Below are 19,106 nucleotides of genomic sequence, written 5' to 3'. Positions count from 1 at the left end.
ATTTGCTCCACAACCTCCCCAGGAACTGAGATAAGGTTGATTAGGCTCTAGTTCCCTGGATCTTCTTGCCTTGCTTAAAGATGGGTGTGATGTCTGCCCTTTTCCAGTCACCAGTAACCTCCCCCAGTTGTCATGACCTTTCAAAGATGACAGTGACCTCAAAATGACATCAGGCAGCTTGTTCAACCTCCTTGGATGCATCCATCTGTTCCCTGGGAATTGTATATGTTCAGGTGAGTTAAGCTGTGCTGTGGTTGCATAACATCTGCTATGTTCTAAACTAAGAGGACTTCGAGCTCCAGGCAATGAGACATGTATGGATTTAAGTGTGGAGGAGAAAGGAAGCTGAAATCTCACTTTCCTCTTTGGTTCCTCCAAAAGTACTGCTGTTTAACTCAATTACAATATTGGCTGCATCAATGGCCTCTGCTCACAGAGCACAGACAGGTCAGTTAGGAGAGCTCCTGAAATTTGTAAATAGGCATTACTAAAAGACCTTTTTCAATGGAAATCAATGTATGTGGACATGCTAAATATCAGAAATTTAACTAGATCCTTTAAACACAATCTATACCTACACTAAAATGTCAGTTTTAACATTACACAAAAATTAAAGAACTTAGGGAAGTTATATTCAATGATTTGGGATCCTTAGCTCAGCTTGCAAGAGACTCCAGATGCAAATGTACTCACTGAGAAGAACTAATGGCTCTATTATTACTTCCATTTACAATGATATATTTGGCTTAGAACGATTTTCCTTTGAGGCTACAGTAATGAGTCTAAAACTGTGCAGAACTAAGACTTTTTTACTTTTATACATTTTTCCATTGCTTGGCCTGTTTATTCAATTCTGATGCTTGTCTTTAGACAAATAAGACTAGGAAGTATAATTAATGACATAACTATACTTTGATATGTCATACAAGCTAAATATAATTTAGAAAAATACTATACCGTTTAGCTAAATACAGGTTCCAAATGATATCTTTAGTGTCATGCATCATTAGTGGGCTTTCCTTTGGAAAGTATTTGTTTGAATATGGCTATTTAACCAAGAATTAGACTGAGACAAGCCATGAAGATAGTTTCTGTTTAAAAATTAAAAGCATTTCGGGTGGCATTAAGAACTGAGATCTCATGGTGGAAGGCCAGAAAGCAATGAGAGCACATTCTGCATAAGCTGTGAAGCTGGGGTGTTAGCAACAGCCACAACTCCTAATAGCTGTGTTTGTGTTTATTTTATCAGATACTGACTGAAACAACCTACTTCGAAGGCTGGGATAGCTATCAGATAACTAGAAAACAAGATTTCAGTCTTTGAGATAAGCATCATTGCTGAAAGAGGTAGAAAAGAGGCTTTATGTATCTGATGATGCCACAGACTGAGAATGGCATGTGATTCATTAACATCGCAGCTGAAGAAGCAGGATCATATCAAGAGATTGTTGATACACACTCACTGAAAAGATTGATCTTCCAATATGTTACTTAGGAGAGAGTTTTTCCCCTCCTTTTTAAAAGAAGAGGATGGATTTAATGAAGCTTTCATCATACACTTTTTTGCTTTTCTACAACACTGTAACTTTATAAGAAATTTGATGAAAAAAGGATCATATTCTTTGCAGTATACCCTACAGAAAGGCTGGATCCTGATCTGGCATTTATAAGCAATTACAAGAGCTAGACATGCGTAAGAGTGTCAAGATACAAGAAATGTTATGGGGACCTTCTAATCCATAGGCTACACTTATTTCCTGGCACTAGGCAGAAAACAACAATCACTGTTACAAGCCCACAATCACAAGGTCACAGCCTGAGACAAACCACATCATGAAGAATTATCTGAAAAGAAAACAAAACATTGTATGTGTCTAGTTTGGACATGTGATAAGAATATTAGAGATGGGAGATGTAAAGAAATTGTTGTTCTAATTGCTGTTTACTTTTCAAGAGTTAGCACATATGAGATAGATTTTATTCTTCCCCCCACCCCCCACCCCCCCCCAAAAAAAAAAAAAAAAAGGAGAAAACTGCTACCTAGCTGCCATGGAAGGCAAGGAATGTCTATGCATCTGAGTGCGGATATGTAAAAAAATGTGAAGGAAACTCCTGGTCAATAATTTCAAAAGCTGTCAAAAAGACTGGGATTTTAAAATTCTACATAATCAAGCTCAGAAGCAGAACAACACCTTGTCTCAGGGCAACAGATTTATTCCCTTTGATGGAGGAAGCAGTGATGGATTTCTTTTTAGCTTGGTTGCTACAAAGTAACTTACAAAGTTACTTTCTTTTTGAAAAAGTATTACTAGATAGCCCTGATTTAAACTAAATTCAAAAAATGAAGTTTTAAAAAATACAGTACTTCCTTTCTGTGCCATGTAACCATCAATATGGATACTTATCTGGATGAGAATAAGACATATGTCCATATGCTGACTCAGTGTAGGAAACCAATGATTTATTCAATGGAGACTGTTCTGCGTAAAGAATTGTCTTAAAACTGATCATATTCAACTGGCTCAGCTTTCTGGCAAGTTCAGCCATTTTGCATTTGGCTCACATCATATTCTCATCAAGAAAACAGCAATGTTGATGGTTACATGGTACAGAAAGAGCGAGCTGTGTCAAGCAAATGTGTTGTCAGATTTTGTCCACCAGAGGTAAAGTGAGCTCTGCCTTGTAGATCATTTGCTACATGGATGGACTGCTGATGAAAGGTTGCCTTAAGATCAGCCTTCTGGAGCATATAGGCTGGAATTCTCCAAAGTCCACATGAAAGACATGAAAATATCACTAAATACCAGGCTCATACTTTCTGAGACATCTGTTGGCCAGATCTTTCATCTCATCTGGGATAGCCTGTTTGACATTGCACAATACAACAGACACAAAACACTACTGCCATCAATTGCCTCTGAATGTCTTTGGCAACGTACGGGAGCTGATATGAATACAAGAAGAGACCAGTAATTGTTCAGGTGACATGATTACTATTCATACTATTGTAAGCAAGGCAAAGGCCCTTCCTCCAGCTCAATCACATGCAATCCATTTTTCATGTGATATGGTGCCAAACTTGTACTAGAAATATACCACTGCTCAATGTGCATAAATGAAGTAAACAGAAGATCTTTGGCAAAGACTAGAGTTTTTCCCATGCTGTTTCACAGCCTCACCTTCCACAGATCACTGCGTACCCTGAGTTTATAATGAAGATATTAAACAGTAATTTAATGAAGACTGGTGCCTAATGACATTGTGATATTTGCAAATGGTTTAAATAGGTGCTTGCACACTTGTGATTTTGTAGATAATACTGAATAAAATCATTATGACTGAAATCTACGTAAAACTGGTATAAAAAAACCCCAAACAATGACTACACCACAAAACAGTGGACCACTCCAAAAACTTTTGGACACAATTTAGTACATTTGTATTGGTTTGCAATAAGGAAAGATTTTTCTGTCCTTCTCTCTCATTTCACTCACCGTATCCAACAGTGAAATCTGCAGTACAAAATGGTGTCCAGATATTTTACTCTTCCTTCACACCCTAGCATATGGGATCTCTTAGCCCAGCAATATGTACTCCTCCCTACACACTTGTTTGAGGCCCAACAGATAGCCACTGATATCATGTGTCATTATTTGGCTCTGCTTCAGCACTTTGCTATAAAACACTGAGGCCAGAAAGGAGGGAATAGGAAGTATAGACTGTTCCAAGCTTCTGCTGCTTGTCTCTGCAGAAGTAGAAAGTCCATGTGATTTGGTATTGCTCAACTGCAGAGAATGAACAGCTAAAGACACTTGGAAACAGGCAACCTAGTACTGAGGATGGCTAGTCTGGGCTAGGCAGAACAAAGTGTAAGGCAAAAATTATACAAATTTTAGCAGAATACTAATAGAAGTTTGCAGTAATTATTCCCTGGTATTGCATACAGTTAATAACATGATATAGCAGCATCATATATCACTATTTCACACTCCAGTTCCAGTAGCCCCATTATAGTTAAGCCACACATTTCTCACAATCAAACTCTTCAGCACAGACAGGATAAGTGCTTGAAAAAAAGAAAAAAAAGAAAAAGACAAATATTGCAGGGTATAATTCCAGTTACAGCCATCAATCTTGAACACTGAAATGCTCAGTCACTGAACAAAGTATATCCTTCATGGGCGTATACATTGTAAATTTATCACATACATTGCTCTGTAGAAAACAGATGTTCTTATATTTTTCATCACAAGAAGGTAAGGGCTTGAGTAACTTTTCAGTCCCCAGTTCAGCCTTTGCGCCTGCTGTGCCGATTAAAATGTCAGCCCATGGTTCTCCTGTCATGATCTGAACCTAAACACTTTCTCTGAGAATTGCTCCCTAAAACCATGGTTTACCTCTTTCCTAATAAACTCAATAACGGTTTGAAAAAAAAAGAGGAAGAAATGTGTGGCAATACCAGAGGGTGATACGGTGCAAGCCTCTCTGAAATGAGCTGGCCTTTTTTTCCTGCCTTCCCCACTCCTTCCTTTTCTCCCTGGCCTCAGGAGCACCTGTCCAAATGCGATTGCCTTCCTGACAGACAGATGGAACAAAACTGCCCATGTAGTTTTCAGTTTAGCAATTAAAAAAAAAAAAATCACAGGATTATTTGGGCCAAACAGAGTGAAACAAGAACGGCTCAATTGAATTACAGTATATAAGACTCTGGCCTACTGGCTCAATAATTCAAAACAGGATATTTTCCTTTTTTAATATATGAACAGATACTTCCTTCCTGTGTGAAGAAATAAATCCTTCAACTTTCTGCTTTTTATTATTTTAGAAAGAAGCCAGGGATCAGAGAACATCAACTAATGAGACTGTTCTTTTTTGTATATATTTCAAATTAAAATGAAAAAAAAATCCTAAAATTTAAGCCAGATCTCTGTGTTTACACACACACATTTCCTGTCTACCAAATGATTCCTGGGACTCCTGCCTCAAACATTTTGCATGCTCTTACAATAAGACAGTAATTCTTAAAATGTATCTTAAAATAGCTGCTGAAAGGGAGAAGAAAAAAATAGAATTACTCCAAGTCATTGGTAATAGTTTCATACAAAGCCTAACTATTTTCTAAGGGGAGCGGAGTGGCAAAAGAAGGCTGATACTTGCATGACTGAAGACTGATCAACTGTAAACTGCACTGCTCCAACTAACAACATATTTGGTTTCATAACTCTCTATGAGCCATACAAACATGTGATCATAAATAGGATCTAATCCTGCCAGTAGCAGGGCTATCGCATCAACCTCCTTTGCAAAATTACAGTGGAATATTGACTAATGGCTCTTGCAAAGATGCAGCAGCTGAATAAGCACATTCAGGGACAAGGGTTCATGAAAAAAAACCTCAGTTATATCCTCTTAGGTCTCAAATGGCCACATTGCTGTCAGTTTTCTTTGCTTTACCTGAAAACATTAAAAAAAAAAAAAAAAAAAAAGGAAGCCAACGAATGTGAACAATTAGAGAAAGCAGTGCTCCAGCCAAATATATAGGTAAGTCATCAACAGCTGCCTTACTACACATACTGAGTCTAGAACTTTCCATGTAGACTGTGTCCTTTGAGGCTATAAAAGATAAAATTACTTTAAGGATTGTCCTCCTTGCTTACTGAATGACAATACTGATCCCGTAGACATTTTTATTTTTTACTTAATTATCGCTAAATTCAGTTTTGAATGTGATACTATTCCTCAAATTCCTTTGGAGACTGCTTTTATTTCTTAGAATGGAAACCTCTGAGACAATTTCAATCCTTTGAAGCGGAAAGGACATTATTAACTCTATATAACTTGTAAAAACTACTAGTAATAATTTCTGGATTTTGTGCATCACAGACCTCCTAAGTGTGTTTTTTTCTGATTTAACTATACTTCTGTTCATAATTTACTACTGTATTCAGACTTGTGATCTTTTTAGCACTTTACCTATAAGACAAAAGAAGACCTAATAAGCCTGCTTCTCCTCTGGTTTTGGGGGTGTGTTCTTTTTACTGGAACACTGCAACAATGAATCTCAGCTACATTTTCTATATTTTTAGCTATATTATTGTTCTTATTCTATCATGAGAATGAACAAAATACTCAAATATTGTTGACATTATAATCTCTTACTAAAATACTAAAAAGCTAAACATTTTAGAACAAAAGTACCTATTTCCTTATTCTCATTTGATTGTTCTTTAACTGCAGAAATATATGGGGTTCTATGGTGGGTGTGACATTAATAGCACAGTAACTACCAGAGTAACTCAAAGAACAGGAAGCAATTAATCCATGACAAATACATTTAAATGAGCTACATATACCAAATGCTTCTTTATTTCTGGACATCCAACATGTTAATTCTAGCCCTTTCAATTTCTTTTATTTCTACCACCTACACAATTGATTAAGAAGAATAATATTTATTTTTTACATGAAGTTTTTATGCTAATGACTGTGCTTACTTCAGAAAATGTGAAATCATCCACATTTATTTCTTCATAGTCATTCTCCACTTCATCACTTTTAACAGCTGCAAGAGCACTGGCCAGTTTCTTTCGCAAAAGAAAACCCTTCCAAAATGCCTAAACAAAAAATTTAAAGCATGTTATACAAAGCCATAGATCAAACCCAAATCCAGATTCTCTATGTTATCCCATTAGGAAGATAAAACATCTTGGGCCTTGGTTTAATAGCTCAATGATCTGTTTTTTGAACTTTATGTGACATTTAAAACTACAAGACAAATTAAATGCCAGCATATGTCTAAAGCTTAGAGTACTCAAGAGGCTCTCCACAAGTAAGCAGAAAGGAATCCTGAAACTCCCTCAACTACAAACCTGGGTCAACTAATTAATTATTTGACAATTCCTTCAGGGACTATTATAAACTGAAAGGAAAGGCTACATAAGAAAAAGCTGAGTGTCAACTTTCAAATTACTGAGAATAAAAATACACTTGTGCTAAATGTCTTCTAGTTTACAAGTAGCAATTCTTGGAGACATCTCATGCAATTGACCTAGGTCAGTTACTCTTTCTTAACTGTCTAAGATCTCTATTTAAAAAAATATTACCAGTAGGCATAATCATATCTAAGAAAAAGGAGCACATCAGGAATTAAGTGCTAGAAAAAGAAGGGTGTTAGGAACACATGCCAAGCCATAGAATCAGATCCAGGAAAACACTTCAGAGATCAAAATTACATAGATGGAATTGAGAAAACTAAATTAAGGACAGCAATTTTTCCCCCAAATCAGTGTTTGACATCATTAGAGTTCAAGATGCCCTAAGCATTTAAAACACCATGCAAAAAATTTCCACTGTCCTGAAAGATGTAGTGTTGTCCACATTTAATGGCTTTGCAACGAAGGCACTAAAATAAGAAGGGTAAATCTCATATTCTGGCTTAACATTTAGCTTATTAATTTTTAGGAAATGATTGTCTAACTGCATAAATTATTGAAAATGTTACTGTTTTTACACACACAACTCCTGATTATTATAAAAATGATTAAACGTATTAGAACTGCTTTCTTAAAATTTCATTGTTGTTATTTTCCCACAGATCTTCATAACCATCCAGATAAAATATCCTGATATTAATGAATGATCAAATGACAAATATATTTCATTCAACAAATACAATTAGTTTTTACAAATGCAAAGGAGAAAAGCAATCCTAATGGTATATGCAGAAGGATAAACTGTAAGGCAGCTGTTAACACAGATCTATGAAAGCACCAGGTCAGTGCTCAGTCATGATCAAAAAGAAAAATTATATGTTAGTAGTTTTTAAGAAACAAGATGAAAACTGTCTTACTGTACAAATTCGTGATATATTTGCCTATGGAATTCAGTTCTAGTCACTTCTTTAAAAAAGGTTATAATAGAATGAGGTAAAGGTTCAGAGAGGGGCAAAAAGATAAAAAGAAGTACAGAGTAACATGAAAAGAGACTAAATGGACTAAACTTTTATTTACAAAAGAGTGAATGTAAGGACGTATATAAGAGAGATCTAAAAATCCATAAAATGCACAGAAGATAAATAGTGAAAGACTCTTTATTTTCATACTAACTTTGAAAATTATCAGGTCTGAAACAAATGAAAAGAAGCACATTTTAATCACTATATACATTTGTGAAACTCATCACTTTAATATAGAGTAGAGGCCAAATATATAAGTAAGTTCAAAACCGGATTAAATAAGTTTATGGAGATCAACTGTTAATATACTAGCTACACACTATGCTCCAGAAAAGAATTTTAGCTCATCTTCCCAGAAAACTGACTGCTGTGGTAATTTGATTCTGCACTTGTCCTGTTTCTTAGTATGCACATTTACTAAATGTTTTACTACTGCTCATTTGTTGAATAGATACTAATGAATTACTTGGATTTTCAGTCTGAAAATGGAACTTAGGCTCCTAAATCACTTTGGCGCTGTTGACATTTTTATAGAACACTTACAATATCGAATGTTTTTAAGTTAACTTGAAATCTGAAATCAATAGAGGGTCCATTTGCTTAAAAACGTAGAAAAACTCATGAACCCTGGCAACTTGGCAGGTAAATACTATATCTGGTTAGCAAACTAAACAAAGCCAAGGCATGGACTTCAACTGTTGCACATAGTAATCCGTTCTGTTTAACTGTTAGCTCAGTATCTACCATAGGACAGCCTAGGCCATGGTCTGTTCCCAATGGCAGTATGGATGAGGCAATCTTGGTTTTGGGAGATGGGGAGAGAGGAAAGAGATGGATAGGTAGGGTAGAAGAGATGGGAAGAGTAGTTAGTTGTATAGATATCAGACAGGATGTACCAATTACGCAGCATCTGTCAGTTTAATAGCATAGACATACCCCAGTAAGAACATGGGCACAATATGTCTTAAACATAATATTAGAATTAAATCAAGCAAAACTAATTCAGGGAAATACTTGGTGAAAAAAGGGAAAATATTTTTATGCTTCTATAAAACTTTTTGTAAAGAAGGCTCTCTTTTAGAAACATCAAGGTTATGCTGATTAAATAAAACAAAAAATGTTTAATTATGAAACTATTAATAAAATCATAAACAAAAATAGAGAGAAGATGACAAGTACACAAAACTAGTAAGATTTTTTTTAATTAAATTTGCAAAATAAGTAAAGAGAATACCATAGACCAACCTGGATTACTGTGGCAGCTTCATGCTTCTGTCTCAAAGCTTCTATAAACTGTTGATTCTCTGTTTTGGTGCAGTCAGTTTTCCTCCTGGCATGGTACTGCCGCCAAAGGGACTGGATCACTGATGCTGCCATATGTAGCCTCGTAGAGAAATAAATACATTTATGAATGACATAGCCTCACCAGTACAACTGGATTATCATAGCTGCCAAACTATAACCGTAAAACATAGCACTATGCATTGAGACAAATGGAAGGCTCTGCCATTAAACTGTAAAGAAATTACAATCCAGATGTGACATATATTCAGAAACACTGGAGGATATCCACATCACATAACTTTGGAAATCCAATTATATAAGAGGACTAATCTCCGCTGGGCTCTGTTCCCTGAATATTCACTGGAGAGGAAGAGTCTTCTCTAAGGAAGGATTAGGAGCAGAAGTGGTTTAACAATGACTGAATAAACTATTGGAGGGGTCCACTTATCTCCACTGTCCATATAAAAAAAACCCCAAAACACTAGAGAGCTAAATGCTGAAAACTACATGAGACATATATCTCCAATGGAGCAGACAGGAAAAACTGCAATTTCATCTTTTGCCTACTTTTACCCTTCAGTTTAACACTACTGACCACTGGTTACATGTGTACATTTTCTAATTTGCTCATCATTTAACAAGCACTGATTACAGACTATTTAATTTGTTCAGTGATTGAGCTTTCTAAATATATGTTCAATTATTTATACTGATGGAGAAAAAGTTTAATGGCAGCTCTGCATTATGACTTTACTATCTTGGAATCCTTTTCTCCACAAAATTCTCATTTCAATTGGACAGTGGGTTTAAGAAAAGGCATCTAAATTCTCCCCAATCTTTACATATTTTCTTTCCTTGTGCAGTGCATCTGCTTAAATAGAGGAATACTTTTCAGTAAAAAAGCACACTTCAGAGGTTAAGCCAGAATTTTTTTTCCTAAAATGTGTTTATTAAGCTTACCAACCCCAAAACATGGTTTATTTATAAGCTTTGCATCTATGAAAAGCAGTAGCTGAGTTAAAAAACAAAAAACTCCCCTCTAATGGTTTGTACTCTGCATTGAAGAGAACTGTCCAAAAACAGACTTATAGAATGCATTTAAAACATTAACTAAAAACTCTAAATGAACTATTTCAAAAAGATTTCTCTGAAGTGTTCCTCTTCCATAATAGACTACTGTATTCTTACTTTCAGCTTCCCGAGAGGCAATGATGGATTCTATGATCTTCCTGAATAATAAATTTTATGACAAATTATTAGTGTGTTAAATACCTACGAAGCACTACTGCCCATTTACTGTAAGTCTAAACAGCATGAAGAAGCACACCTTCCATGCTTGTTCTTCATAGTGTTCTCAAGACATGTATTTTTGAAACTGAATTCTTACGAAATCTTAACTGAATTTTTGTATATATAGGGCAAAAATTTCAGCTTCTGTTTTCCCTGACCATACATCCAGAACCGTACAAACCAGCAGCAAACACATTCCAAAGAGGTAATAAACCAGTCTGTTTCATGCGGGATAATATTTGGTGGCACAGAACAAGTTGAACTGGCCCCTCACCCCTGCTTCTAAGAAGCAGGTTGAGGCATGTTGGAGGAGTACCAAGGGCAGGGCAGGCTGTTAGCTCTTCAGTCATCACAACAGCAGGAGACTGGCCTAAGGTCAAGGAAGTAGGATGGTAGATTTAAGCAACTTTTCCCTCTTGCCTTCTAAACGATACTGACTGTAAACTCTACACAGGTGAATCTTGAATAGTATAGCAAAAAAGCCTTACACTAGTTTGTAGTTTAAATTGCCCCAAAATTCCTGCAAACCATTCAGCATTTTCATCCCTAACATTGTATGTGACATCGAATTGGTTTCGTAAGTTTATTGCAAAAAAAGAAGGAAAAGGTAGGAGACCAAGAGAAAGTTTTCAAATTCTCTTACTATACAGTATTTTAAAATCATTTTAAGTACATACTTATTTATATTCTAATATATCAATGGACAGAATACCACAAAGAATTGTTGTTAATATGGAAGTCTAGCGTGCATCACCTTAAAATAACTCTTTATTGTCTAACAAGCCTAAAAATACCATTTTCTTACTACAAGTTCTGTGCCTCTGTTTTAAACAAGAAATTCTCACTCCTATTGCCTATCTGTATAATCTATTTGAAAGCAATCTGACATCTGTCTTACCTTTCTGTATCATTCTCAAAATGCTGAAGATCTCTTCCCATACAACTTGCTACTATCACTGACTGTTGCAATGTGAGTTGGGCTGACATGTTATTGTTGCCTTTGCTCTCCCCGCTGTAATTAATACAAGATTCAGTGCTCTTCTGCTTCACTCTCTGATCTTCTTTATTTTCCTTTCGGTGCACAGGTATGGAGGAGTTAACGAATGTGGCCTGAATATGGCCAGTAGTAATCCATCTTTCGGAAGGATCCAACAAGACCTGTTTATTTTCTGTGGCACCCATGATAAAGAGGTTATTTTCCTCTAGGCAGCCAGTAGATGTTTGCTTTAAATGATTTTGCAGTGCTTCTGGTCCATCTCTGTCAGTAATGTTTAATTCACCATACTCATGTGCATATCGATGTTTAATACTAAGTTTCATCAACTGATTAAAATACCAGCATTGTCCCTGTGCAGGATCAATAGAAGAGGCAATTCTGAAAAAAGACAAAAATGTTTTTACATGTGTTTCAGACTGTAAGAATGGTTTTAAAAATATATATTCCCTCTATTATTTTCTGAACTACCTTGTATTTTCAAGTATCCTTACATGTTTCCATATTCTTACAGTGAATAGTAATTACTCTGATCAAAAAACAGTTTCAGCATTTATAAATCTTAATGGCATTTTTCTTTTTTTGGCAGTATTTAAAATATACTCAAATATATTAGATTGCTTATTTTATTCTGATTTTTTTTAAAAAAGTTTTCAGTCTGTTTGAAATAGGCACTAGGTCATGCATTTCACTATTAATTTTCCATGTGGTTGGAGGCATATGAAGCCTAAAATTTTAGAGGATTTGAGGTGATTTTGTTATAAATCCTGTAATAGCCTTAATAATCCAATTTTATCTGGAAACTATGAAAGCTAATATAAAAATAACAGTAATTTTAAAATTTAGATTAGAACTACAGCAACAAAACCCAAACTTAGATTCAAACCAACAAACCACAGTGCCTAGAGAGAATTTAGGAAAACAGAAACTTTTAAGTATAGATATTTTTATCAATGTAACGGAAGGTGCTAGACTGAAGCAACATTAATCTATGAAGTCTGGCTCTCATTAGTTTTTTGTGTTACACCATCTAAATGACGAGGATGAGTAAGAGCAAATATGAGCTAATTGTTACAGATTCAGAAGGCTGTCTGTATTTGGACAGTGTTTGTCCATTATATTAGGTAGCAGGTACTTTTGGAATCCCAAAAACATTTTCCTTTGATAGCATAGATAGATGCACAGATGTGTAATCTGGCACTATTTTTAGAGGAGCACGATGTCAATTCTAGGTCAGCAATCCAAGAGAAAAAGTAGAAATAAGATCAATTCTCTTGGGAGTCTGGAAAAATCAGGTCCTAAGATTATAATTTGAATAACAGAATTTTCCTTCCTGTTCATCATTCTTGAAAGGTGCAGCTTTTATAAGGTTTTATTGTGAAAAGACTCTTTATCTATATAACTATTTCCTCTAGTGAAGTTCAACTAAGAACTTTCTAGATTTTTGAGAACATACAGAATCAGATCTTACAAGAGTAAAAAAGATTCCAACTCTTCCTCTGCTTGTGCAACTTCAGTGCTATTGGACAAAATATGAATGGTTAAATTGGAAGCCAAATCCACACGGCCTAAATACACAACTCACTGTGCATTAGCTGTACATTTGATTGCGCATTACACAACATTACTCCTACTCCTGTTAATTCAACAAATTCCTAAAAATATTTAAAGCAATGCTTATATTTGCTTAAGGATCTAACAAACTCTAGCTGTCTCCTGCAACACAGTAGACTAGTAATTTCTTCAACATGAAATACTTAAAGCATTAGTTAAATACTTTAGTTAAATACTTAAAATAATTAAAGTATTTAAGAAGATAAACTTGGTACAAGATCATTACCAAAGTTCTACAAAACATACTACGGTGAGAATAAATTAAAAAAAAAAAAAAAACAAACCAGAATTCATTCCCACTTTTTTTTTCCCTTTGGTTTGTTTTAGTTTTGTTTTTTTGTTTATTTGAGGAATAAAATATTGCAGAAAAACCCAGAATGTTTTATATATTGGGCAAAATAAACTTCTGTATGAAAAGTATATCCTGAGTATACTTGTTCATTCTCAAAAAACAGAAACAAAGAAAAACAAAACACCGTAACGGTGAACAGAGTAGGATACTGATACTTGTGCATCCTCGACAGGTGCAGGGGCATCTCGAGCAGCTGTTTCACCCTTCCACTAGCTATGAATGTGGCAAGCAGAAATGGGAAAGGAGGTTGAAAGCAACTGAAAATTCAGGCAGGGAGTAACTGTGTGGTCACCAGGGATCATGTGTTACTTTTTCCACAGAAGCTGCTTTTGGGCAGCTTTTCCAAGCAGTAGTTGCAAAATACAGTCCTGTCGCTGTGGGCATGCACCCTATCTCCCAGCTGACACATTCCCTGGCAATCCACAACTATACTCTGATTTTGTAGGATTTTTAGGTTGCCCTCTGTGTATCGGTGGCTTTCCTTTTAGGCAGTCAGATCAGTCTAAGTTTCAAGAAACTACAAAGGAAGCTATAGTGACATCTCAGAGAATTATGAGCAATGAAGTGGCTTGATAACTGTATTTGGGGTTCTCCTGCAAAGCTGAAGCTCCAAAGCACAAAAAACAAATATTAAGATGGGGCCTGAGTGCTAGGTGGCAGTCAGCTTGGTGGTTCGCTTAGGTGAACAGGAATTTCAGGCAGCTCTGAAGAAAAAAAGAACTATTCAATAGGCTTGGGGTAGAGCTATCCTATCAATGCACTGCAGCTTTCTCAGTGTCTCAAAAGGACTGCATTCTTGATACCAGAGACATGCTCCTGAAGACCGCTTATTCAAACCACAGAAAGGAAGCTGCTATAATGGAAAATATGCAGGACTGATTTACTTCTTTAATAAAAAAAACATGTACAAGGAAAGAGAGAAGACACAGGAAGAAATATGACAGTATTAATACTTTTGATACCACAATATTTCTTTTTCAGTTAATGTAAATTGGTTGTTTGCCTTTCAGACCTTTTTTGGCATTATAGGTCAAGGGGTCTGGTCACGCTAACTCTTCTGGAATTCCTTCTTGGTTAAGACACAACCAAGGTTTTAAGCATAAATTAGCATCTAGACAAAACAAGAAATGGGATTATCCTGACGGAAGCACCAGTATCCATACTGCCTGGCTGCTTAGTATGTAACAAAATGTAGATGAATATGGCAGTCTTGCTACAGCAAAATTTTTATGGCTTCCAGCTTTGACCAGCACATTCCCTCATGTTCAATGGCTTCCCACAGCTTTGTTTTGATCTTAACAAGTGAAAGTAATTTATGCCGTATGTAAATTTTAGCATAGCGACAAAGAATGCAATGCTTTTGCAGTGGGAGAAAGGGATAATAAACCAGAAGAGGAAGGGATGGGTCTTTCATAGCAATGTACCGATGTGCTAGAATAGTGGCCCTGATAGTACCTGAAGACCAAGATATTACTTTCACAAACAAATGCTAAGAGCAGAAAGCTGCCTGTAGCTTTCTTACCAAAAAGATACCTCTCAACTTGTGCTAGAATTTTCCAGGGACTTTGAGGAAAGACAAAAGCATTAGAATCAGATTTTAACGTATTTGGAAATTCAAGTCAGGCATTTATTAATGACTGCTACAACTTCAGTCCTAACATCAATCCACTGAGAATATCCATCACTGTCTTCTTGGTAAATTTAGACCAAACCCTGTTCAGTTTCATATGCAGTGTTTGGGGAGGGAAGAGTAGAGGTGGAGAGGAGCAAACCCCCACTGACACCACCTAGGAAGTGGAAGGACCCATGCACAGGCTGACTTAACAGATATGGAAAAGGACAAGTTATTAATCCTTAACAGCCTTTCAGTGGGGTTTAAATCAGCCAAAATGTTGCCACTTAGAAAGTTAAAGGTGGCAGTAGAAGCTTGCTTATGGGGCTGACACATTTTGTATAGAATTTCCTACTGCAATTGCATCTGCAATGACGGCCAGGTTATTCAAAGAGCATCATTTTGCCAGAATGAGACAGTAAAAATTATAAGAAAAAGTCAGCAGAACAAACCTCTCAAAGGCAAAAGACAAACAAGCCAGTTCTAATCAGCAATGGCAGTTTTATTCTGGCCATTGCAGCTAAATCATAAATAATACTCTACCCCTTTGTGTGCTAGTTTGTGTGCTAGTTAAAATTTTGCTTAATGTCATGTTTTTCCCTTTGTGGCTCTGCTGTGATATTCATAATTCTGATATATGGAATATTCAAATAGTGCACTCCAATTCTAACTGAGCTTTTGTTTGTAACAGTGTGGTAAAATCTGATTTGTCTTCGGGGAAACTTATATAAGCATCATTACTGATGTTCAACTGCAGGTTACAAAAGTCCCTTACAAACTCATGAAAGAGGTCACTGTTTAGGTCACAGGACACTCCTGCAATACCATTTATGAAACTCCTGTCCTTTTCACTGTATTATGCATACAGTGTTTATAAAGTTCACTAGCCAGACATCTGCATATCTGATGACTGAAAGCAAATTACTGCAGCCAAGGTGTCGTATAATTTTTTATATGATTACTCACTACAACACATCTAAAGATTATGTGACAGAAAGCATTTATTAGAATAGAGAAATTTAATTTTAAAATATGTTTCACTCTTAAACATGGCAAGAACAGTGACGTTTCAGGCAGAAAGAGCACCAACAATTTAATTGGGCAGCAGCGGTGTATGAAACATGGATTAGCAGAGCAAGCAGTGCTTTGCTCTTTTGGCAGCTTACATACTTGAGGTTGCACCTACAGGGGCTCATTACTCAGCAAGATGTGAAACAGACAGAAGTTTGCTCTATTGTTGGCCTGTTCTTTAGCAACGTCACATTAATTCAAAGTATTACAGTATGTACATATAACAAACAGCTATGCTGTTAAGGCTTACATACAAACAAGTTGTTTAGAGTTCCTTTTATAAACTGCAGTTTTCAACAGTGTTCAAATCATTCATAAATTGTACTTTTAGTCAAAATAAAACATAGAGGGCTTTAACACACAAGAAATTCATTTTAAGACTAAATTTGATACAAGATGCTTCAACCATGTGAAAGTTACCAATTTAAAAGATTGTGAATGAATTCTCAAAACCTTAAAAAACCCCCAACCCTCCCTCTCCCTGCCCCCCCCCCCCCCCACCCCTGCCCAAACCATACATTCAGGAAAGAAGAGACATTTACATAATTTCTTCTTCCCACTGTTCTTCTCAAACATCTGCAAGCTCTTTCAAACAAAAATTACACAGAATCATAGAAAAATTCTCAGTTGAAGGAACCTCAGAAGGTCTCTAGTCCAAGCTCCTCCTTCAAAGCTGGGTTAGCTCTGAGATCTGACCAGGTTGCTCAGAGCTTTATCCAGTCAGGTCTTGAAAACCTCCAAGAATGGAGACTGCACAACCTCTCTGGGCAACCTGTTGCAATTCATCACTGTACTAACAGTGAAAAGGTTTCTCCTTATGTCCAGTTGTACTGGGTCTGGCTGGGATGGAGTTAATTCTCATTATAGCTGCCCATATGGTGCTGTGTTTTAGATTTGTGACTGAAACTGTATTGATAAACCACTAATGTTTCGCTGAACAGTGCTTGGACAGAGTCAAGGCCTTCTCTGTCCCACTCAGCAAGTAGGCTGGGAGTAGGCAGGAGGCTGGGAAGGGACACATCCAAGACAGTTGACCTGAATTGACCAAAACTATATTCCATGCCATATAACATCATGCTCAGCAATAAAACTTGGGGGCAGTCTTTCCAAGGTAGCCATTGGTTGGGCATCAGTCTGCTGGTGGGAGGTAGTGAGCAATTGCTTTGCATCACTTGGTTGCTTTCTTTCTCCCCCCCCCCCACTTCCCCTCCTTCCTTCACTTATTAAACTGTCTTTATCTTGATCCATGGGTTTTTTCTTGCTTCTGGTCTTCTGATTCTCCGTCCCATCCTGCTGGTGGGGGCAGTAGTGAGCAAGCAGCTGGTGGGACCTTAGTTACTGGCTGGAATCAACCCACCACACCAGTCTGAATCTCTCCTGTTTCAGCTTAGGTCCTTGTTGCTCATCCTCCTGTCATGCACCACTGCAAACAGCCTGGCTCTGTCTTCTTGAACATGTGCTTGAACGCCCAACCATTTTAGGGGCCATGCGTCAAACTTGTTCCAGTTTATCAATGTATTTTATGTATTGGTAACCCGAAATATGGGCCACAGTATTCTAGATAGGAGCTAATAAGGGCTGAAGAGAGGGACATAACTTCTCTCAGCCTACTGGCTATGTTCCTGTAGATACAGCCCAGGACGTCCTTAACTTTCTTTAGTAGCAGGGCACACTGCTGGCTCACATTCAGTTTCTTACCTACCCAGATCCAAAGGTTCTTTTCAGCAGAGACATTTCTCAGCCAGCCAGTCCCAGCCTGTATTGTTCCAAGGGGTCACTCCTTCCAAGGTAAAGAACTTTGCATTTGTCCTTGTTGAATTCACAAGGCTCCTGTTGGCCTGTCTCCTCAGCTTGCCTAGGTCCTTCCGAATGATAGCCCTGCCTTCAGGCATGTAAACAGTTTCCTCCAAATTGTTGGTAAGTGCACACTTACCATCTGCAAGCATGGTAAGTGTGCACTCCACCTCCTGCTCCAGGTCTTTGATAAAGATGTTGGAAGGACAAGTCAGCCTCCAGAAAATAGCACGAGCCATTAACTGTTAATAGTTAATGGATGGTCTGAGCCTGACTACCCAACAAATTTCTGACCTGTCTAGCTGTCCATTCATGTAGACCATGGTTAAATAAACCATTAAATTTTGTGAATATCATCTTTCCCTCCTATTTTTTTACCATCTTGTAGAAATGTATGTGAAACTTAGGTCCTTAGATTCTACTACAGCTCTCTCACAAGTCATATCCTAATTACAGATTAGCATATTTTTCTGCAAAGGATACTGATGAAACAGGTCCTAAATCTCAGGCATAAGAAAATATTTTCTACCACAAAGGAGGAGGAGTACTTTTTTTTGCCTCTCCTTTTTTCCTTTTAAGAAAAAGAAAGGAAAGAACACTATTTCAAAATGGTAAATAGATTAGGAAGCATCAGCTTCCCACCTGCAAACCAGAAGCCAAAAATCACAGAAGTGGAGAAGACGTATCTTGAGGGTTTAATGGAGAAACATATGAGTTCTAGGAGCCACTTAGACATTACATCTGTCATAGAAAACTGCACTATATAATTTCTCCCAAACTACTTTCAGCTACTTCAAAGAGGTTCTTAATATGAACCTCTTTTCAAATAAATCTGTTTCGTGAGCTATGAAGATTTTATTGCAGCTTAGTAACAGCCAATAATACATCAATGTAATAACCTGTTAGGTAGTAGCAAGACACCATGGATATACAGGCTTACATGTAAATGCAAAACAGTTAGATTCTGAAAAAAATGTGTGTACTTTTCCTGAACCAACAAAGTACACACGGAGAAGTTCAGACTAAAGCATTGTCAAACATCACATGCTTCACCTGTTCTGGGATAATTTTCAGTACATGGAAGGATCAAGGAAACTATCTTTCCAAACATCAGCAGACAAGCTGGATATTAAAAGTACTA

General features: G+C 36.8%; 1 protein-coding gene across 1 annotated transcript in view; it reads right to left on the bottom strand.

Annotated features, from left to right (window-relative positions):
- LRRIQ1 (leucine rich repeats and IQ motif containing 1) overlaps positions 1–19,106 on the bottom strand; it is a 113,886-nt gene that overhangs the window by 64,449 nt on the left and 30,331 nt on the right. Inside the window, exons 17-19 of the mRNA XM_075491633.1 lie at positions 11,427–11,903; positions 9,200–9,338; positions 6,495–6,614 (exon numbers count right to left, since the gene is read on the bottom strand). Coding sequence (XP_075347748.1) covers positions 6,495–6,614; positions 9,200–9,338; positions 11,427–11,903 — 736 coding nt within the window. The remainder of the gene's footprint in view (positions 1–6,494; positions 6,615–9,199; positions 9,339–11,426; positions 11,904–19,106) is intronic.

The sequence above is a fragment of the Mycteria americana genome, chromosome 1 (assembly GCF_035582795.1).
Source record: "Mycteria americana isolate JAX WOST 10 ecotype Jacksonville Zoo and Gardens chromosome 1, USCA_MyAme_1.0, whole genome shotgun sequence".
NCBI lineage: Eukaryota > Metazoa > Chordata > Aves > Ciconiiformes > Ciconiidae > Mycteria > Mycteria americana.
Note: the sequence above shows the minus strand (reverse complement) of the source record. Positions and strands in the feature narration are given on the sequence as shown.